The following is a 23652-nucleotide window of genomic DNA, read 5'->3' as shown; positions in this document are numbered from 1 at the left end:
GAAATATTTTGTGATAGATTAAGAGAACTATTTACAAGAAACCATGTCTGAACGAGTCTCAATTACAGACCAAGTGCCTAGTAAGTTTTCGTTTGAATTCAATTTTATTTCGACAGTCCCTGATGCTAGCAGGTAACGAATTCCAGAGTCTTGGCAGGCTGATTGAGTGGAAGAGAAGGCCTTATGGCCTTAACTCTGCCAGTGAAAATAAATCATTATTATTATTATTATTATTATTATTATTATTATTATTTTTATTATTGTGAAAGAGAATGAGTAAGAGGAGGTGCGATGGGATGGTATTGTTAGTATTGTTTCATGGCGAGAGCGTGTGTTCAGATTGTGGTGGGAAGAAAGATAAGTGAAGCGAGACGACAGGTACGAAGGAATAGAAGAGTTCAAGATTTCGAAGAGAAGGAGAAGTGGATGTAAATTTCTTTCCTTATCTAGTTTAAGCCAACCTATTGTTTCCAGGGAAGGGGTAATATGATCATATTTTCGAACATTGCTTATAAAACGTACACACAAATTATGAGCACGTTGAAGTTTCGTTTTGTTGTCGCTGGAAAGGTCAGTCAGTAAAATGTCAGCATAGTCAAAATAGAGAAATACAAGCGTCTGCACAAGGGACTTTTTTTAAGCAAGAGGGAAGATGAATATTTACCCTATTTAGCACATGGATAATAGAATACACTTTTCTGCAGGTTTCTGTGATTTGAATGTCCCAGTTGAGATTATTATCCATGTGAATGCCAAGATTTTTTACCGAAGAACTGAAAGGGATATGCACTGTACTTAATTTAAAAGGGGAAATGTCGAGGTGTTTTACAGCGTCGGTTTGCCGTTTGTGTCCTAATATAATTGCTTGTGTCTTTCCAGGATTGATATTAACCTCTTCCCTTACTATATATTTTATCAGTTTTGTGAAAAAAAGTGTCATATTTTTTTTATTTTCGCATAGAGGTCGTTTAATATTGCAGAATCACTGTACATCACTAATTTTCTTACATACCTAAAAAATCACTATGAAATAGACATATATTTATACCTGAATTATTATCCCGAGTTATCTCGTGCACCTTGATTCCAGCTCTGGTAGTTGTCCCACTTTGATTTTCTCCTGAACTATTTACCAACTTATGTTTTTTTTATGGATTAATTTATGAGGTACAATACCAGTGCTGTTATCAAGGCGTTAAATGTTGCTTGTCGTGTGATAGACTCGAAAGCAGGGTATTACCCACAGTGGCACATTGCATTCCGGACAGTAGTATCTGCTCTCCTATATGAGAGCGTTTTGGGAAGAATGGTGTAGCAGTCATTGAATATTTGTACCAGCACATCTGTTCTTCAGGTTTGTGAATAATGTTCTGCAGTATCACTATGCCCAAAAGTACACGTATTTCAGAGTCTGTAGTAGGCCGCCACGAATTATTTTCAGCATTCTGTGAATACTTATTAGCAGGGAAAGGATTTATATGTAAATACATATTTACTTATAAAGCTAATATAATTTATATTTTGCATTATCTTTATGTTTCACAATGTGTAGGGTTGAAAAATCCTACTTTTATTTTCCATATTTTTCCATATTTTAGAGTTTAGTACATATTTTCGTTAATTTCCATATATTTTCCATATTTCATATAAAACAGTCCATATTATATTAGGTTTAACAATAAAACAAAACAAAATTCCATTAACTTTTAAAAATACATTTCAACAATAGAGATTTAAACACATGTTCAGTAATCCCTTTAACATCAGAGTTATTTGAAAATTAGCAGTCCTATCAACAATGGGAAAGTAAGTTACAAAACTGTATTAATTTAATTTAAAATTTTTAACAGACTTCAGTTGTGCAGCTCAACAGTTAAATGCCAGTCAGAGTACACATAGGTTCAGTTTTGTAAATCATACTATAAAGACGGTAAATATGCCAAAAGTACGTCATTCAGTCAATTTAAAATCAAAACTAACAAGTTACATTTCAGAATTTAAAGAAGATGGTTTATCAACTGACAATAAAATATTATTTTGTAATTTGTGTCAGTGTGCAGTATCATCTACACAAAAGTTCCTGGTGCAACAACACATTACAACTAGTAAACATCAGGCCAACAAACAACTAAATTCCAAGCAGAGACAATTGTTTTTAACACAACCAACAACATCGAATGTAAGATCTGAGTTTAACATCGACCTGTGCCGTTCTCTCATCTCTGCTGATATTCCTCTCTACAAACTAAAGAATAAGGTCTTCAGGGAATTCCTTGAAAAATATACTCAACATACAATCCCGGATGAGTCAACACTTAGGAAGACGTATGCTCCATCCATCTACGATGAGACAATACAGAAGATAAGAGATAAAATTAAAGATAGTTCAATTTGGGTTTCCATTGATGAGACTCCCGACAAAGAAGGTAGACTTGTTGGTAATGTAGTTATCGGTTTGTTAAGTGAACAATATTCTGAACGAATTCTTTTACATTGTGATGTTCTAGAAAAGTGCAATAACAAAACTATAGTTAAACTGTTCAACGAAGCTATGGGTATCCTGTGGCCAAAGGGTATTATGTACGATAATGTGTTATTCTTTATTAGCGATGCTGCCCCTTATATGGTCAAAGCTGGACAAGCATTATCTGTTGTATATCCTAAATTGACTCATTTTACTTGTGTGGCGCATGCATTTCATCGTGTGGCAGAAGTGGTCAGAGACAATTTCCCTAAAGTAGATTTGTTGATTTCATCAGTGAAAAAAGTATTTCTCAAAGCTCCCAGTAGAGTTAACGTGTTGAAAGAAATGTACCCTGAAATTCCATTGCCACCAAAGCCAATTTTAACTAGATGGGGTACATGGCTAGAAGCAGTTGAATATTATGCCGAACATATAGACTCTATTAACAATGTTCTCCTTGCATTGGACTCTGAAGATGCAGTCTCAATTGATACTGCGAAAACAGTTACCTGTGACATAAGTGTGAAGAATGACTTAGCTCACATTCAGCATACATTTTCATGCATCATAAAAACGCTCAAAAGTCTCCAAAATAGGCACCTTTCACTATCTGAAAGTTTTGAAATTATAAATAGTACTGTGGAACAACTGAATCGTGGTAGAGGTAAAGTTGCAGATGCAGTAAGAGCTAAGGTGGACACTGTACTTTCAAAAAACCCTGGATATGAAGAACTACAAAAGGTTGTTGCTGTGATGAGTGGTGAATCAACAGTGAAGATTAACTTGGACTTATCCCCAGCAGACATTGTGAAATTGAATTATGTACCAGTTACTTCTTGTGACGTCGAACGCTCTTTTAGTCAGTATAAATCTATCCTCAGAGACAATAGAAGAAGATTCACTTTTCAGCACTTGAAAGAAATGTTTGTAACCTATTGTTATGGTAACAGACAATAAAAATTGTGTTTTGTTGAAACTACATTGGAAGATAAGGTACGTCCATTATATTTTTTGTTTAGTTTGATTAAAATGTACCAATATTTAACGTACATAGTCATTTTTTTATAATTTTAAGTCCATATTTAATTCCATATTTTGGTAAAAATCCATATTTAATTCCATATTTTGGTAAAAATAACTACATATATATTTACATATTTCATATATTTTTAGTCCATATAAATCCGTTCCCTGCTTATTAGCATGCCGAATCGTCTCCTCGAATATAATGTTGATGAGGTCATTATCAAAGAATAATTTAAAAAATTGAGAATTATCGTTATCAGAAACAATGTTAAAATTTCAGGGAATGGGGACCTCGGAGGTGCAGAAGAAATGGTGCCAGATGTCTTCTATTGAAACCACTGTCGAAAAGACGCGACATCAACTGATCTGAATTTGTTTGTTGGTCTATAACTTCGTCTTCTGATGCCGATGTTTCATTTCCTAATCTTCTACAGGAATATATTCCTGATCAAAAGTTTCGGAATCACTAACTTGATCCATCTTTACACAAAACAGCACCAAAAACACTAAACACAAACAGAAACCGCCAAAACTAACTAGCATCTACTCACTACTGTGTGTGAATGCTATATGAGCATAGAATTCCACTCGCAAGGAAGAAGTACAAAAAACACCACCAGATATAGCAATAGCACTAACTTCTGTAACCATCTAGTGAGGAAAAGGTTAATGAAAGAATGGAAACGTATATATTCGGGATACACATCTGAACAAATGTGAAGTGGAATGAGAGAGAAATTGCAAGTGTAATTAAGTGAATTAGATATTTGATGTTTGACAATGTTATGGGTTGAGAGTAGTATGAGGGGTACTTATAACTGTAATATTATTATAGAAATAAATATATGGAAAGAGGAATAAAATAGGAAATTTAGGAGTGAAGCGAAGAGAAAGGGATCAATACGTAAATAAACAGAGGGTAGGAAAAAAAAAGTGATGTAAGTGTTGTAAAATAGAGTAAACGAAAAAGTCAGCAAGTAATGTAGGAGAAAATAGCTGGAAAACAATGATTAAGAGTAGGTAGGATTTGAGGGTAGAGAAGAAAATAAATAAATAACGCAAATTATTAAGGAAGGAATATGCAATATTTAATAGGTGAGCGAGAAATGGAAGGGAGACAGTCTAGGTAGGAGGGAGAGAATAGAAGAGGATATAGAGGGAAGGACATATAGCAATTCAGTCTTGAGGGTAGAGAATAAAATAAATAAATAACGCAAATTATTAAGGAAGGAATATGCAATATTTAATAGGTGAGCGAGAAGTGGAAGGGAGACAGTCTAGGTAGGAGGGAGAGAATAGAAGAGGATATAGAGGGAAGGACATATAGCAATTCAGTCTTGAGGGTAGAGAAGAAAATAAATAAATAACGCAAATTATTAAGGAAGGAATATGCAATATTTAATAGGTGAGCGAGAAATGGAAGGGAGACAGTCTAGGTAGGAGGGAGAGAATAGAAGAGGATATAGAGGGAAGGACATATAGCAATTCAGTCTTGAGGGTAGAGAAGAAAATAAATAAATAACGCAAATTATTAAGGAAGGAATATGCAATATTTAATAGGTGAGCGAGAAGTGGAAGGGAGACAGTCTAGGTAGGAGGGAGAGAATAGAAGAGGATATAGAGGGAAGGACATATAGCAATTCAGTCTTGAGGGTAGAGAAGAAAATAAATAAATAACGCAAATTATTAAGGAAGGAATATGCAATATTTAATAGGTGAGCGAGAAGTGGAAGGGAGACAGTCTAGGTAGGAGGGAGAGAATATAAGAGGATACAGAGGGAAGGACATATAGCAATTCAGTCTTAACAGAACATTAGAAAGTAATCAAGAAATTCTCGGCAAAGAATACACTAATAGAAAAGAGTTATATGTATTAAAGGGATGGTGGATCGAAAAACAAAAATGTGAATTGTAAAGTTGACTGACAAATAAATATATCATATCATATCATATCATATCATATCATATCATATCATATCATATCATATCATATCATATCATATCATATCATATCCGGGATATAATCCTTAGCAGCGAAAATGGGACTCAAACGAGTTAACTCGGGTTAATAAATTTTGACACAAGTTAGCAACCCGAGTTAACTCGAAGTGGTTAAGATGGAATTTCTTTGTCCATGTCAATATTAGTACATATTCGTACATATTAGGGGGAGAATTAGAATAAAAATTGCATACATAGGTCCCAAAATTAGCATATTTCCTTAGCGTGTCGAGATGTCCCTAAACAACCCTACATCGTTTATGAGACAGTCTGTGTTATGTGGATCAATAAGTGACCACAGCTTGAAGGGAGTAAGTGAGGAACGAAAGTGGCCAGTAATCCCCACCCTTATTCTCTTCATCCAAACCAATTCTCTGGTAACATGTATCGACAAACCGATGCCTACTGTCAGAATCCGGGGATCGATTAATCATCGTTTATACGTTAAGTCCCATCACAATTGCCGCAAAATTCACATTTACGTCACTCTCACAAATATGGCGGTCAGTTTTCAGGTCTGAAAGCCAGACAGATAATGCCAAATCCAATTACTTACGCTCCGATTCCAGGCTACATGATCTCCGCCCGTTGGATGAAGTCTTCCTCCAGTAATAGCGATTTTCTTTTGTTTTCAGTTCCTCGCCGTTATTGAACAGTGAAGTGGATCGGACAGTTTCTATTGGTACTCCAGCAGTTCTTCAGAAAAGGTAAGTCTCGTAACATGTGACCTATCAATGATATCACTTTAGCAGCAAATCAAGCGAATATTGGAATTTGTTCCATGTAATGGAATTGGAATAAAGATATTAAATTCCTTACGTATTGTGCTGGTCACGAATCGATACACAAATTGTAATCAGCTATTATTATTAAATATTTTATCAGCGAATACTTTTCTTGCTGAAAACTACACGGGACTAACCGTTGGTTTCACTTAACAGATAAATTAACACGTGCTAATTTTCGAAGTCCTCTTTACAATATTGTACAGGTGATCCGTTTGGGTATGGATAAAATAAAAACACCGTAAAACATTTACTGCTGAACTTTATTTGTTGAAACTTTGTGCATACAACACTGAAAGATGGGAGATTCCTCAGAGCTCAACATGACCCCCATTGCGCACCCTGCACAACTCATAACGGTGATGCAATTCAGTCCAAGTCCGTTGTAACATAAGAGAGGTGATTTGTTGAAAAGCTTGAGTAATTTTACCCTTATATCATCAATGTTCCTGGGATTCTGTGAATAGATAATGTCTTTAACAAATCCCCACACGAAGAAGTCAGGAGGGATTAGATCTGGGGAGTTTGGGGGCCAAGCCAAGAGATAGCTGCTTCTTGTACTGGGTTTCGCCTGCAACATCTTGCATGTTTTTTTAACACAGAACCTATTTCTACAAATGTTCGATATTTAGGTACATTACGCACACCATACTCATGTCGAAATTCCCTTTGAACTCTTTTAACACACTCAAATGTAGCATACCAAAGAATATATTGTGCCCGCTGTTGATTTGTCGTAGCCATTTTAATCATCTACGATTTTCATTTGTCCTTTCAGATTATGCATTGTTGATTGTCATATATGGAAACTTCCATCTTTTAATCATAATATAACCAGCAAGAAATTTTTCCTACTATCATAATAGCTTTATAATAATAAATTAATATTATCCATACTAAAACGGATAAGACTATATTATGAGAGTATGATTATTTTATTAGCAATACCCAAACATGACGATCAGTCATTGTGACGATTTCTTTGTTCTGTAATATGTCTATAATACTTCAGTGTAGGTCGATTCCCAACCTAAGGAAACGTTATAAAATATATATAATAGAAACACTAGTTAATCATATGTATTACAGATTCGCCTATATATCAAATTAATTCCTTTCAAATATGTACCAAAATATTCGTGAAAATACAATTTTTAAAATTAGCAATATTAAATAAAGGCCAAAATTATATACAAAAATAAAAATATATGAAATTCTATATCTTATCAGGGGATTTTTTCATGTAATTTAATTGTGTAGTGCACATATGAATAAAAGCAAAATTGAAAAAAAAATTATAGACTACGAAAATCATGAAGCCTGTAAATTATCATAATGTAAAGAAATTATGTAGGCCTATGTTTAAACAGCGCGTCAGTATTTTTTGGTTATTTGCGTCATTTGTTATGGGATTTATTTATAGCCTACAATAATTTAAAATAGCTAGTGATTTAAAAATCCAGCGTAATTCAAAATCGTTAGTCGCTATCCAATATAAACCATAAACTAATACCATAATTCTCCTTTCATAATCATCTCCGCCTGAAAAATAGGGCATGTTCCGTGTTTGCGTGACGCCGAATAGCTGTTTCTCGCGGTTTATCCAAAGATTAAAAAAAAACAATGGTGGAGTCGGACTCTTTTCCTTCAAGTAGGAGGACAAGTCCCTCAAAACAAAAAATAAAAATAAAAAAATCCGTAATTGAATAACTAACATCCTTGAAAAACTTACACCATTCGCTGCAGTCCTTCTAGGCTCTGAGAATTTATATTCTCTATCTCAGAGATTCTTCACAACAAATTGCAGTCAATAGCGGTCAGCAATTGATCGGATTTACCTGGTGTAGAGCTTGAAGAGAACGGGCGGAAGTTCATCAGTTTCTGGTTCTGGCCTGCCCATAGCTAGTCCCCCTGCAACACAAAATATTGATTTTACCACTTAATACTTTATAAATGAAATATCTATATATATAATTTGAACTGGTAATGGAAATTACGGGAAAACGGCTGAACGGATTTTAATAAATGACCCCTCATTTTGAAGCTTGGAACTCAAAGTTTTTCAGAAAAATAGTAGTTTTCAGTAAAATGTCAATTTTTCAACATAATTTTCCTATTTTCCAAAATCCATCTGTTGTCAGTTTTGAGAACTAGCTAATTGCATTTCAGAATAAAACAAAACACACACTACAGTAAACAATATTGCACGAAGGCCATGATCTGCAAGAATGCTGACATATTTAGAGCTCAAATTAAATTGGTTATTAAAAACTTAATTTACTAAAAATAATTTACAGGTTCGATTCTGTGATGTGTAATTTTCTTGGTACGGCTATGTATTGGATATTAAAAACTACAAAACTTGAAGTGGTTTGATGACATTATTACCATTAGAAATGAAATTATTGTAGTTAATGCTATGATGTGATTATTTTTCATTAATTATACATATTAATGCTATACTGATGATATTAAAATAAAACGTTTTGGGGTTATATAAGTAGATGTAGATTTTGATTTCTATATTTTACTGAGTGGCGGCTATATAGTATATGTAGTATATGTTACTGAAAGCTATAAAACTTACGTAAGATAATAATGTTATTAAAAATCAAATATTTTTATTCTTATTAATCAAGTGGGGTTGGTGGCTTTCATATATTTAATGGCGGTGTGGTGTAGATATTTATATGCATGGTTCTCTTCAGTATTGGCTCGAGAGAGAGTATCTTTCATTATTATGGAAGCAAATAACTTTCAGAATGTCTGGTATTCTTCATTGAAAATAAATCTGAAAAAAGTTTATTTGAACGTTTAATGAACTTAGTTTGCAGCATTTGCTGCCCAAGCCACTAGTTTGATTATAAAATAAAATGTTAATGTACCGAATTCACATACATATTACAAGATGTTCTCAATATCTTGAAACTCTTTTTCATAATCATTTACCAATTTACTGTTATCTTACTTACTGATTTAAATAGCTTTTAAAGAACCCGCAGGTTCATTACCGCCCTCACATAAGCCCGCCATCGGTCCCTATCCTGAGAAAGATCAATCCAGTCCCTAGCATCATATTCCACCTCCCTCAAATCCATTTATATTATCCTCCCATCTACGTCTGGGCTTTCCCAAAGATATTTTTCCCCCAGGTCTTTCAACTAACACTACATGAATTTCTGGATTCACCCATAAGTGTTACATGACCTCCCCATCTCAAACGTCTGGTTTTAATGTTCCTAATTGTGTTAGGTGCAATGCGTGCAGTTCTGCGTTGTGTAACTTTCTTCTTCATTCTATTGTGACTTCTGCCTTCTTAGCACCAAATATTTTCCTAAGTAGGGGAGACTGTTATACCTTTAAACACTTCTCACATTTTATTTATTTATTTATTTTTTATTTTGGGAAATGAAATTTTTAAATCGAAAAAATGCTTGAAATAATTATTGAAGATTCCTTTACAACTTCCTGTATATATTTTCCTGTTTTACAGATCTATTAATGATGGAAAAAATAAAATGAAGGAATATGTAATGTGTTCAAAGGTACAACAGGTTCATGTACCTTGGAACATACCCTCTTGTAAGTTGGAACACATGGCATATAGGTGGGAATATAGCTGTAAGAACTGACAATCATACTTAAAATGTATTTGCAATCATAAACCAGAGCAGGCTTCTCTGATTGAGATTTTATTTCCTGGAGGAGCAATAACTGCTTCAACAGCTTTCTTCAAGGCATCCGGATCAATCGGGGAGGGCCTCTTAATTCCAGACTTACTTCGTGACATGATCTTAAAATAAAAGAAAAACAAAAACCGATAGTATCGTCTACCTTGGAACATGTTCCATAGTACAAGATGTTTTATGTTCAAAGGTACAAGAGGGTGCACGTTTAAACAAATATGGCTCCCAAAACTAGGGATTCGCATAAATCTTCGAAATTAAAATATGTTATTACTCACCAGATGATAGGGAACACACTGTACTTGATTGATAATAACAAATACAATCTGGTTTTGTGTTAGAAAACATATATCAATGAACGAAATGTTTAATTTTGGTACTAAAAAATTATTTTGTCCACAGAACTCACACTTTGCAATAAATCAAACCGAAACTACGACCAGATCTACTTAGCGGCTTTCTCTACAATCTACTTCAGTTTGAGTTCTCTAGGTAACAGCAAAAATTACAAAATTAAAAATGTTCAAAGGTACACTATACTGAAGGTACAACAGCCTTCCCTAACTTATTCTCGAACACTCTTAACGTTTGTTTCTCCTTTAAAGTGGGAGTCCAAGTTTCAAAACCATACAAAACAACCGGTAATATAACTGTTTCATAAATTAAAACTTTCAGTATTTTTGAAATCAGACTACATGATAAAAGCTCCTCAACCGAATAATAATAGGCATTTCCCATATTTAATCTGTGTTTAATTTCCTCTTGAGTCTCATTTATATTTGTTATTGTTTCTTAAATAATCAAAATCAGACTTCTTCCTAAACTGTGGAATAAAGAAAACAACTGGACGGAGTTACGCAATAATAGACCAAACGACAATTTGAAAAAAAAAAAAGAGATATTTGCACAAATCTGTTGATGGCAGGCTAATTTAACTTGGAAAAAATCAAGAATGATATATCTGAATTTTGCTGCTATTTATAAGCAAAAATTCGTTTATTGCATAAAATTAATTAATTTATTTTGCTTTGAAATATTAATTGAGCTGCTGGTCTCTTATTAACACGTTGACTGCCGCTTGAAGCGTATATTCGTCTCACAGCACGTATATGGACGTATATACGCGTCAAGTGGCAGTCAACGTGTTAAAAGTCGTTTAGACTTTTTTGGTATTATTTGTGCTATTTTTTTAATACTATGAATGTTATAATACTTCTTGCATAAAAAGTTTTATAACAAAAAGATTTATTTCAATGGTGAATATCTCGAAACAGGTTTTTGGCGCTTGGAGCACTATTGCTAATCACCATCCAACTCATCTATTATTTATTTCAATTTTTGTTACTTTGTTCCATCAACAACACCGCCAACATACTTACTATACAATAGGATTATTTGCATTGAATATTCAATAAAAATAGCACATTTCACTTCATTTTACATTTCTCTTCATTTCTTTTATTTAATATAATAAAAATTTCGCACAGGAAGACTTACCGGTACGATATATCGTATCAGACGGAGAAGTTCAGAAACACACAACTTCTCTTTCTTACGTTCACGACCATCGACCGGTAAACGACTTCAGGGACTTCTAGGGTGAGATTCGATTCCTAAGCCGTGATTGGTCTTTCAATCTAGTGACTGATAGAGAATTGCCTAGTCTGTCCCTGTGATGTCGTTGGGACTGCAAACCACCGTAGGAGTTCAATCATCTTATTTCTTCCTTTCAAGGAAGTCAGTAAGTACAGTAGACTTAAGATTGCTGTGCAGAATGGCTTCGGTCGAAAAAATCCAAGAATTAAAAAAAATCCCAACTTTTCTCATGTCTTATATATATTTTTTTATAATCACAAATAAAAACTATCATTACTATTTGTTACCAAAGAGCCGGTGTTCAGCCATTACAGTTTGTTTGAGGTTCTTGTCGCAGAAATAGAGGGAAAAAGTTAATATGGAAAGGCATTCGTCACATATTTAGATTACTTATACCATTCTCAACTCATTATTAGACCCAAAATTAATAATCTGTAAAGAATCTGTTAACTGAGTTCTATGAGCACTAATTTTAGGTACCTTAAAACGGGGCTACTTTGTTCATATGGGGCTATGATAGGCACAATATTAAGTATTGCCTATTAGTTGCAGTATGATATCATAGATGGCACTCCTATATTTTGCCTATGGACTCACTATTTTTTTCACTCATTGTTGTGGAGTGATTGAAAGCAATCGTGATAGTACAGAGACAACTCTTCTGGCTTCTCTATTTCTGTATTCCCCTTCATTGTAATAGTGAAACTTTATCAGATTAAAACCAAGATGAATCTGTAGCTCAGTGGTAAAGCATTTGACTCCAGGTACAGAGGTCTCCTGTTGAAACCCAGGTGCCCCATACTTTCTTATAATTGCATATAATTCCTAATTGCTTCAAACAGTTGCCAATAAAATAGTCGTTGAAGCAGTTAGTTTACTTGAAATTTGTGTAGGTTTATTAACCAAAAACAGTCATTTTTGAAAGTGGGTCTGCCATTGTTTGAACCTGGTGGGACACAATAACAATCGGGAAACAGTTAAATATTAGTAGCAAGGTACTTTTCGCACTAATCCCCACTTCAGTTTGGCTGATAGGCTTTCCCCTCTACTCACACTCTTTAGTGGAAGACACTCTGACTTTGAACATAGTGAAAATTCTTATTATTGAAAACGTCTACCGGTAATCTATATTTCGAAAATCTATACTAAGAGTTTGTATTTCATTTTATTGTTGTTTATATCAACTGGCACATTAAAAACCTACTGACAGCAGAAGATAAATGTTTTCTCCACCGCTAGTTGCTACTCTACAGCATAAACGACGGAACAATCTCCACTGTGTCTCTCCCCCCTGACTTCATAATACAAACTAGCATCCCTTTATTTAATGAATTATCAGTTGAAAATAATGTAAAAACGACACTAAAATATGCTCAAACATGTAATTGTCAAACATCTGTGATACTGTATTTTATATCCATTTATGTACTTTATTTAATATTTTATTTTCTGGTGTGTACAACTTGGGGGGTGCAGGTATAAGAGGTAACAGCTACCGGTCTGTTATACTGACGGACTAAGGGCAAGTAGAAGGGGAAAGAAATGCCTTCGCATCCTCTCAACTTGTATGAAACGTCGTTTAGTGTTAAAATTAATTATTTTTCGCGCAGTGCTGTACGTATAGTAGTCTATTTTAACACGCTTGCCTACTCTTAGAAATGGTTGTCTACAATATTGACTAGGACACAATCTATTCCCTCTTGTTTCTTTATTCACGCAAAACTTTTGCGTAATCACTTGTATACCTAAATTTCTTTATATTCTATATGATTACTAATAATTGAAGCGTCGGCTGGTACAACGTTATAAGTTACATTTGGTAAAATTTACAGGAGCTGCAAAAATGTGTACGCGTACAACGTTGTTCTTATGAGGGTAGCAAACTTTTGAGTGGACAAATTTCACGTACTGCATTGATGGACAGTTGCAAGCCAAGGAGTATAGCAAAGTAACATGACATACAACATTATTACACGGAAACACGTCGAATGAAAATTTTATAACTTACAACGTTGTTCCAGCCGACGCTTCAATTATTATTAAATAAACGTACCTTCCCAAGGGTAGCATCCTTTTGAAAATAATAGTCATAATTGCTGATAACACAAGTATTTACTTTCATTTTATTTGTTTAGTATCGTATGTCTTTTGGAAACCCTTACTGAAGGGCATCTACCCTTGTGGGATTTATTATTTATTACGAATTTGGTTGGAATCTTTCACAGTGATCAAGGTATTGCGACTGTTTTATTTTTTGCAGTGTGTTGTAATTGCATAAATTCCAATGTATCGTAGCTATGTATCAGGCTGATCATTAGGAGTGGCACGAAGAGGAGAACCTATCTTTGGGATCTGTTATGAAGAGAAACTATTTTCCAGATTGGATGTTGCGAATATTTACGAAATGAGCATCATGATCATCATTGAGGATCTCAAAGCAGCAAATTTTCTGTGTGAACGACAGTGCGAAAATAAAAATAATAATGGAACGCTGTAAGGAACAAGAAAGGAATAAAATTAAGCTAGATGAAATAAATTGCTTGAAGGATGAAGAAGAGGGAAGGAGCGAGGGTTTCTGATAATGGAATGAATAGCAGAGGAAATGAGTGTCTGCTGTAAGTGGAGTGGGCACGACAACGGCGGGTGAGATTGGACACGACACCCGACGTGTCTGGACATGCCACTGGCTCTAATATCTTCATGGATAATCTGTTGCAGGTCCTCGAATAACTCCTGCTGGCACGATTTCTAATTCTCCTTGAAGTACTTTACTTCTGCCTCACAGCAACAATAGATCCATACAATTTTAAGCTTGGGAGTATATGGAGGAAAGAGTACACAAAAAATAACAGAATTTTATAATTAGAAATTAAAAACATGAATACAGATTTATACAAAATAACTTTATAAAAAAATGTTAGTCTTCGAAAGTTATATATATAAAATGTGCATAGCCTTATTATGAGAAAACTTTGTATATATTTTCTGAGCATGTCACAATTTTAAACAAAGCTAGGTTTACTTTGGTTATTAGACGAGAAAAATTCGCTCCGGCACCGGGGATCGAACCCGGGTCCTTGGTTCTACGTACCAAGCGCTCTAACCACTAAGCTACGCCGAAGTTCAAACCACAGCACAGAATCGAATCCCCCTCCTCTAGTATTTTTCCCTTTATAGCCTTACTCCAGGTTCGATATATATATATATATATATATATATATATATATATATATATATATATATATATATAGTCCAAACCTGTGGAGTAACGGTCAGCGCGTCTGGCCGCGAAACCAGGTGGCCCGGGTTCGAATCCCGGTCGGGGCAAGTTACCTGGTTGAGGTTTTTTCCGGGGTTTTCCCTCAACCCAATACGAGCAAATGCTGGGTAACTTTCGGTGCTGGATCCCGGACTCATTTCACTGGCATTATCACCTTCATTTCATTCAGACGCTAAATAACCTAGATGTTGATACAGCGTCGTAAAATAACCGAATAAAATAAAATATATATATAATAATAAGGTGCGCCTGATAAGGCATTTGAGATCTTGTGTAGATCAATTCTTTGCGTGTTCATTTAGATACTTATCGTTATTCTTGCACTTTGTTAGATGGTATCTTTTACATTTTAAGTTGCACAATTCACACACACAACTTTCACATGGTTCGTGGTAATTTTTTGTCTTCCACAACTTATGGTGAAAACCATGTATCGCGAAGCGGGTTATTGCATGTCTTTGAGTATGATTTTCTTTAGTCCAGTTCCTGTCTACCATAGCACCTGTGGCGTAGAAATCGGGGTGGTCTATCGTACGGCGTTTATCTTCTCTTCTCTCTAGGAGGTCTTTGTAGGGTTGTGTCGATTGCAGTAGTATTTGGAGTCTGATGTCTTCTACGTAGAAAGTTTCTCTGGCCATCTCGCACACTAGTCTTGAAGGTGCGCTTCATCCTATTCCTAGTGTGCAATTGAGAAAGCGTGCTTTGACTTTCTCTATTCTCTCGAGGTCGGTGAGGGTTAGTTTTTCCCATATGAGGGTGATTCCATAGGTCACTATTGGTGTGATGATGTCTTCAGTAGCACCATTGCTGTTTCCAGCGATAGTCTGGTCAGGTCGTTTATCTGGTGAATTGCTCTCGTGGCTGCTGCTGTTCTTTCCTGGATGTGGTAGCTGAATGAGTTGGCTGTCGATTGCAGGGTCAACCCTATATATATATATATATATATATATATATATATATATATATATATATATATATATATACAGAGTGATTTATATAGAACTGACACAATTCTGTCATTAATTGTTTCAAAACGAATTGTGCTAGCGACAACTTATTATACCTAAAATGTAGAGGAATTTTGGGAGATTATTTACCTCTATAGCAAATGTTGAAAATGTCCTCCATCCTGCATAAGGCACAACTCAACACGTCGTTCCATGTTACTGGCCACTCGTTGGAGGACTCTGTTGTCAATAGCTTGAATCTCCTGTGTGATGTTGTGCTTCAGATCGTCCAATGTCTGAGGACGTGTGGCGTAAACCCTGTCTTTTAAGTAACTCCATAGAAAGAAGGCCGGCGTTGTCAAATCCGGAGATCTCGGTGGCCACAAGTTCCTGGAAATTATTCGGTCGTCACATAACCGGATAAATGGAACCATGCTTCATATGTGAACCATGTGATGGACAATATGGCAGGATTTTGCACAATGAACGTCTGAAACCAACGACAATAATTCAATCTTTTATCCTTATCTGGTTCCTGTAGCTGATGAACAACCGTAACCCTATATGGCTTTAGGCTCTCTGACACTTTGTGTAGGTGTATCCTGTCTCCTGCGACAAACGTCTTAATGATTGTTTTTGGGTGACTGCTCCAGTCGTGCTTTTACGTCAACAACAATCGTGGGAAGCCTAGATGAAAGATGCTTTCCCTTTTCACTCACCATAGATCCAGTTGTTTCCAATTTGTTTACCAGTCCCAGTATTGTGTTTCTTTTGGGAGGATTGCGAACACCAAATTCTCTCTGGTATGCCCTTTGAGTAGCTGTAATTGAATTCGTAATCCAGTATTGCTTCACAAGGAAGAGTCCTTGATTTAACGTGTACTGCATTTTCACGTTTACACAAAATGTCGAAAATAGCTGCCAACAATAGGAATAAAACATAAACATCTGCGCATCTAGTGCTGCCAACAATAGGAATAAAACATAAACATCCGCGCATCTAGTGACAAGGAATCGAAACTCCAGAACATTCTGCTTAATTTGGTGCTAAAATTGGGTCAGTGCTGCCAACAATAGGAATAAAAGATAAACATTTGCGCATCTAGTGACAAGGAATCGAAACTCCAGAACATTCTGCTAAATTTGGTGCTAAAATTGGGTCATTGAATGAATATCAAACGGAATAATTAAAGAAAGAAATGTGTCCGTTCTATATAAATCACTCTGTGTGTGTGTGTGTGTGTGTGTGTGTGTGTGTGTGTGTGTGTGTGTGTGTGTGTATATATATATATGTTGACATATACGAGTATTAAGTCAACTGCCATTATACAAGGGGGGCACTCAGTTGAGTGACTTGGTGACTGGGATTCCACAGTATATGCACTGTTGGACGATTATTACTATTGTTATTATTATTATTATTATTATTATTATTATTATTATTATTATTATCTCTTGTATTTTCGCGTGCGTTATACGCAAGTTATATATATATGTGTGTGTGTGTGTGTGTGTGTGTGTGTGTGTGTTATTTCAATATTGTCATTATTACATTACTTAGATACATTACAAAATATTGCATGTTTGGTCAGAATAAAGTAACAAATCAATTACGCTGACTAAGCAATAACTTTTACTGAGCACGATCCATATTAGAACATGAAATTAAATGCTGAACGTTATTATCAGGGCGGAACGCCTTGCGCAGTATGCAACTTCTTCAACACATGTGAGTCGCGTGACGTCTAACCACATCTCCGATGTTACGCTCTTGTATTTCCAAAAGTTCTTAATCTATTCGGATGCAGTGATAAATCTTCAAATTTAAAGAATTTCCATGTCTGTGTTGATGTCTCTGTATGTGTGGTTAGCATTTGTGATGTGTTCTGCAAATGTGGAAGTATTTTGGAAGTCCTACACATCCAACCAAAAAGCCAGAAACTAAACACACTAGAACAATACGAAATATATAAACACACAAAAACACATCCAAATGAAATTCTCAACACACAACTCAATTTCAGAACACACACTCTTTGACTCCACATTACACTATACAAACACACCCCACAGGAAACAAAACAAAAGGCGCCAAGACCAGCAACAACCAGTTCTGAGAATGGCCACTAGCAGGCAGAACATATTAACAAGGTAACATAAAATTTAACACGTTAAAGATATAATATAATACGTTTTCCAAAGAACATTTTTGTTATAAAATGCATTTTTTGTTCTTTTCCTGTAACATTTTCGCTAATTCCAACAGTCTTTACCATTATACCTTTGTTATTGACATCTCTACATACATTCATCTGTTAATAATTTTGTGAATCAAATTGGCTGTTCAGCTTTGTCAAAAGACAGTCTTGAATTTCGAGGAATCAAATATATTATTAATCATTAAATAAGTGTAGAGGCTATTTCGTTTATATGACGTCATTCCATTTTCGACCAATGAAGTGTAATGAAATTTTTAATTCCAACCAATCATAGTCACACTTTGCGATAATTTCTGCAGCTAGATTTATAGCTATCAATTTATCGCATGGTCGTTCTTTTGTTTAGTCGTTGTCGCCAACTGTTTCCCCGTAAATTGATGATCATGAATTCATTAAGATGCAACTACACTGTTAAACGTTTCTTTCAACTTTAAAGGAATGAATGCAAGATTGATATTTAATATTAATTAATATATTTACTCATTGAAGACGACGTTCAAAACGGCGCACCATGTAGACACAAAATATTCATGCATCTTAATTGAACGTACTTTTTAAACTTGATTCTTTCAATATTCTTTCCAGATTGCAAGCATACGCGATTGGAATATTGAACTGTGTAGATGCAGCTTTAGTTCCGTTACACACTACAGCGAGAATGCGTTTGTCGAGCTATAAAAAATGCTTTCGTGTAGCACTGATTGCAAGTAACGGTCGAAATAAGGCACAGCTGACATTGGTCTTGCTCCCACAGGTAACGTAACCTATAATTGTAGCCTATAAAATTTGTATTTTGTGAATGAAAGGAAACAATTAATAGAAAGTCAGATGTTCAAATTCATGTAACATCATCGCATATCAAACCCAAAGACCTTGCATAGTAATAATAAGGTCTTTGATCAAACTTCCTTCCGTATGGCGTAACAAAATTCGTGTTTTAATTAGGCCTATCTATACAGAGATGGCTTCACTGTAGCAACATGTCTCGCTGTGAATACATAAGCATTGGTATATAGCTGTCCCCACTGTTACTGTTAAATTAAATTATGATTTCAGCAGATAATGAAAATGTATTTATGTTAATAAGAGAAAAGTGCAGTACATGTAATTAACATTATTAAACCTGTATTTCGCTTTTCGCAATTGGCATTACTGAATAATAACATCGAATTTCTTTATTGCAATAATCGATATTCATCTACGAGTATTTCAACTTCACAATGTCTGAATAGGTTAAGTATTCGTTAATATACAATTATTAACATTTTGTGATCGAATGTTAGGGATATATTATTAACATTTTTATTTTATTCACAAAATCTATACTAATAATAGATCTGTAACCGAAATTTTTCTAGTAATTTTCGCTTTTTCAAAAATAATTGGTCTTAACATGTATAATTAACGATCCTGAAACCGAAAATCGCTTTTTTGAAATTTTTGTTTGTATGTCTGTCTGTCTGTCTGGATGTTTGTTACTTTTTCACGCGATAATGGCTGAATCGATTTACATGAAAATTGTAATATAAATTAAGTTCGTGGTAGCTTAGATTTTAGGCTATATGGCATTCAAAATACTTTATTTAAAAGGGGGGTTATAAGGGGGCCTGAATTAAGTAAATCGAAAATAACTCCCTAAATATTGATTTTTGTGAAAAATATTATATAACAAAAGTTACTTTAAAAATATTTCCGATAAATTTTATTCTACGCAACATTTTGATAGGACTGATATTTAAGGTATAAGAGTTTTAAAATAACAATACAATACATTTCACCGCCGCCTCAGATTATAGCGTCGTTGATCCTACAATAACTTCTTCTTCTTCTTCTTCTTCTTCTGCTATGGTACTACAGCCCAAATCGGGCCTTGACCTCCTCTTCCAATCAGATCTGTCCAGTGATGTTCTCTTCCATGCCGTTACTCCCAAAACTTGTTTTCCTGCAATAACTCCTATGTGCAAAATATAACATTTTTCAATAGGAAAAAAAAACACATTTATTCATTCAATGGCAGTGGTACGAGATCGTGAATTCTTACATTTTCATAAGAAAGAAATACAATTACACATAGGAAATTTTATTATTTTCTGTAATACTATTTATGTTGTTTAATAGAGAAAAAATCTGAAAATCGATTAATATGTCACTTAGAAGTTATTCCAGGAACAACGACGAAGGCTATAATTAAATTAAAACAAATAACTATTTTAATTATGTAATTATTTTATATTTATTTATAACAAGTGCACTGGAGCGCACGGGTACGGCTAGTAGTCCTAATAAATGTCACTCGAGGTCTGAGATTTCCCAGATAAATCTCAGATATCCCGTGACATTACTACAGATAAAATTGTTTAATTATTTTTATGCTCGGCCATGCCGAAATGTAGTAATTATACACCTGGTAGCAGTCCTTTAATGCATGTCATTAAAGTACACCTGCTCATTAAAGTTCAGGTGTTTTCAGCCAATGACAACTCAGCTTACAGGTGTTCAGCCAATAACGAGTCAGATTTGTACCGTTATAAAACCGCAAGTATCGATTATTCTCGGATATGCAATCGAAAGAGAATTAGCGAAAAGTCACGGAGCCTGGAAATCCAATACTGTCGCAGAAGGTTATGTTCTGTTACTATAATAATTAGCGTTAATTGTAAATAATATTCAAATAAATTCAATTTGTCATCTCGTTTTTCTATGTCGAATTCAATAATCAAAGATATACCAAGTTTAACGGATTACACAAGGTCAATTACATTATTGTTCCTCGGAAAAAATCAATACTTTCGCGTCTGCGCACATCTCACAATTCACGACCTAGAACAAGGTCACTTCCGATCTTGTCAGATACAAATAAAATGTATACATCTGAATACCGGTAATTTCAAGTTAGAAATATGGTCGAGCATAAAAAGTCATATGAAACTCGCCTATAATGGTAATTAAGAAGCTCGCATGAAAATTATGAAACTCGCTTGCGCTCGTTTCATAAACATCCATATTCGCTTCTTAATTACTATCATTATAGGCTCGTTGCATAATGTACTATTTTATTATTGAAAGTCTACTTTAATTATTCTGACATTCCATTACTTATGCTGAAGTAAATATCACAGATTTTTCAATTCTCATAATTAAAAATTCGTTTCTCTAAATAGCAACGACAGCCACATATCAAGCGTATTGTCAGACGTCACGTCACGTCGGATTAAGCCGATCGTGCCCTGCGGATGATATTAAAGAAGCATCAATACACACACACGAGGAAATTAAGTCTATGAAGTCTACAGATGAATTCAGTAATCGGTTTAATGCGCTTTGCATCTGCTTGAGCTCTCAAACGAATTTCCTATATCGCGTGGATGAAGTACTGGCGCTGAGCTGGAAGCTAATCCATTCCACATTTACCATTATCTATGTGTCTGGCGTAAGCAATCATGAAAGTAGAAAAATAACACCGCTCCACGAGATTAGTTCCATCTGGCTAAACCGACTAAAATTGCACTAGGCTATGATCACACTTTAACCAAGTTTATATTAAATTCGGTTCGGTTGGCATATGGGTTATCAAACGTCTGAATGCCTGAGGGAAAAAATATATACAGAAGATTTTGATATTCCTTTCGATATTAATTACAAAGGAAAAGAGTTACAGTTATTAAAGTGCACTCTTTGGTATATATAAAATAGTAATGTACGTTACAAGAGCGATATGTTGACGTTTTCATGGTCGAGGAAAAGATTGAAAAAGCGAAACGTAGTTGAGCTTTTTTAATTTCCGAGAACATGAAAACAAATATACCGCTCGTGTATCGTACATTATTTTGTGCGATGATCGTTTATTACACTGAAAGACGAATTTCTAATTAGTTGCAATGAAATCTCCATCTTGGTTTCTGTTTAATGACGGCAACTTCGGAAAACCAAAATATCTTTCTTCAACATTGTTGCTATAAAATGTTTTCTGTGTTTACTATACTCCAGTAGGTCGTGATATACGTCTGTCTTTTTTTCCCCAGTCTATAAATGCGAACTTAAAACAAACGGTAAGGTTATGTAATGATTTATTTTTCATTTTAATATTTTAACAATATTATTTATATAACATATTGCAGTAATAACATCGGCATCTGGAATCTTGTTGATTTTTTCACGGCTTCCTTAATGTTACTTGTATCAGGAATGCAATAAGTTTCGTGGAGTAGTAGACTTTACTTAATTTTTGCAAATATTTAAAAACAATAATTAGCATTGCAATTTAGGTGAAATTGCAGTGGTAAGTTTCCAATTTATAATTATTACTATGTTAAACGTCTCTAAAAATAATATGTTAAAAGCCTAAAGCAGTAAAATGAATGTGGCGCTTAAGCGGTAAGAAGAGGGAAATTGTTATGTGTGTTACGTTGGGAATACTGAATGTGGTATTTCACACTTACCGCGTATTGGTTCTGTGCGGAAAACGAGCAAATACGCACGATCTCGCACAAAAGTAAATCCATGGTGCTACAATCCTTTGCAGGGCCAAGACCGACCAGCCACTGCTAGCCTCACGTCCACATGCCGAAGCAGAGGTGGACGATTATCCAAGTAGAATGGAGGTATCGTGTGGTTAGCACGATGATTCCCCCACCCGTTATAGCTGGTTTGCGAAACCGGATTTTCGCTCCCCAAGTGCATCACGATGCTGGGTTGGCACCAGTCCCATACACTGGCCGAAATTCCATGAGAAAATTTCTTCCCCCACGAGGACTCGAACCAGCGAGCATTCTGTAACGCGAGTTCTAGGCGGAATGTCTTAGACCGCGACGCCACGGCGCGGGACCTTTGGTCTATATACCGGTATGTAATTTTATTATATTGTTGTGATAAGAGATAGGCACGAATCTTGGATTAGGACAAGGATATAGTTATATATATACTCCTTTCATAAGTCATGGCAAATATGTTATATCTTTCGAATAGCCGAAAATGTGGTTAGTTCAGTATATGTTTTACGTTCGCTCGGAGAAAAGAGGAAGAGGTGCAATAAGTGAGTAAGCTACCGAAGCAGTGATTGTTGTTACACAACTCGACACGCGACTAAGGAAGCAGCGTTGCAACATCTACTAGAGTACGTCATTTAAACGTCCGACTTACGATCTATGTATATTTTCACTAATAACATGTCATTTTTGTTAGCCTATTATTATTATTATTATTATTATTATTATTATGTGTTTAAATCCAGACGTTTGAGATGGGCAGGGCATGTAGCACGTATGGGCGAATCCAGAAATGCATATAGAGTGTTAGTTGGGAGGCCAGAGGGGAAAAGACCTTTGGGGAGGCCGAGACGTAGATGGGAAGATAATATTAAAATTGATTTGAGGGAGGTGGGATATGATGGTAGGGACTGGATTAATCTTGCTCACGATAGGGACCAATGGCGGGCTTATGTGAGGGCGGCAATGAACCTCCGGGTTCCTTAAAAGCCAGTAAGTAAGTAAGTATTATTATTATTATTATGTGTTATTCATATTACTATTATTAACCCATCAGTGAACGGGTCATGAAAAGTTACGAAATTGCACGGGTGGTTGGGGATTTCAGACCATTTTCTAAATATGAAAAAAAATGTATATTTATTTTAGTCATATCTATACTAAT

The 23652-nt window shown here is 35.0% G+C and overlaps 2 protein-coding genes across 2 annotated transcripts in view; one reads left to right on the top strand and one right to left on the bottom strand.

Moving 5' to 3' along the window:
- Positions 1 to 23652, top strand: part of LOC138703658 (GTP-binding protein Di-Ras1) — a 1052070-nt gene that overhangs the window by 798703 nt on the left and 229715 nt on the right. Inside the window, exon 6 of the mRNA XM_069831720.1 lies at positions 6127 to 6198. The gene's annotated coding sequence lies outside the window, so the exon portion shown is untranslated. The remainder of the gene's footprint in view (positions 1 to 6126; positions 6199 to 23652) is intronic.
- The window catches only part of LOC138703657 (pancreatic lipase-related protein 2-like), a 228742-nt gene that overhangs the window by 55738 nt on the left and 149352 nt on the right, over positions 1 to 23652 (bottom strand). The window contains exon 2 of the mRNA XM_069831719.1: positions 8115 to 8187. Within this exon, the coding sequence (XP_069687820.1) occupies positions 8115 to 8187 (73 nt within the window). The remainder of the gene's footprint in view (positions 1 to 8114; positions 8188 to 23652) is intronic.

This window comes from Periplaneta americana, chromosome 7 (genome assembly GCF_040183065.1).
Source record: "Periplaneta americana isolate PAMFEO1 chromosome 7, P.americana_PAMFEO1_priV1, whole genome shotgun sequence".
Taxonomy (NCBI): Eukaryota; Metazoa; Arthropoda; class Insecta; order Blattodea; family Blattidae; genus Periplaneta; species Periplaneta americana.
Note: the sequence above shows the minus strand (reverse complement) of the source record. Positions and strands in the feature narration are given on the sequence as shown.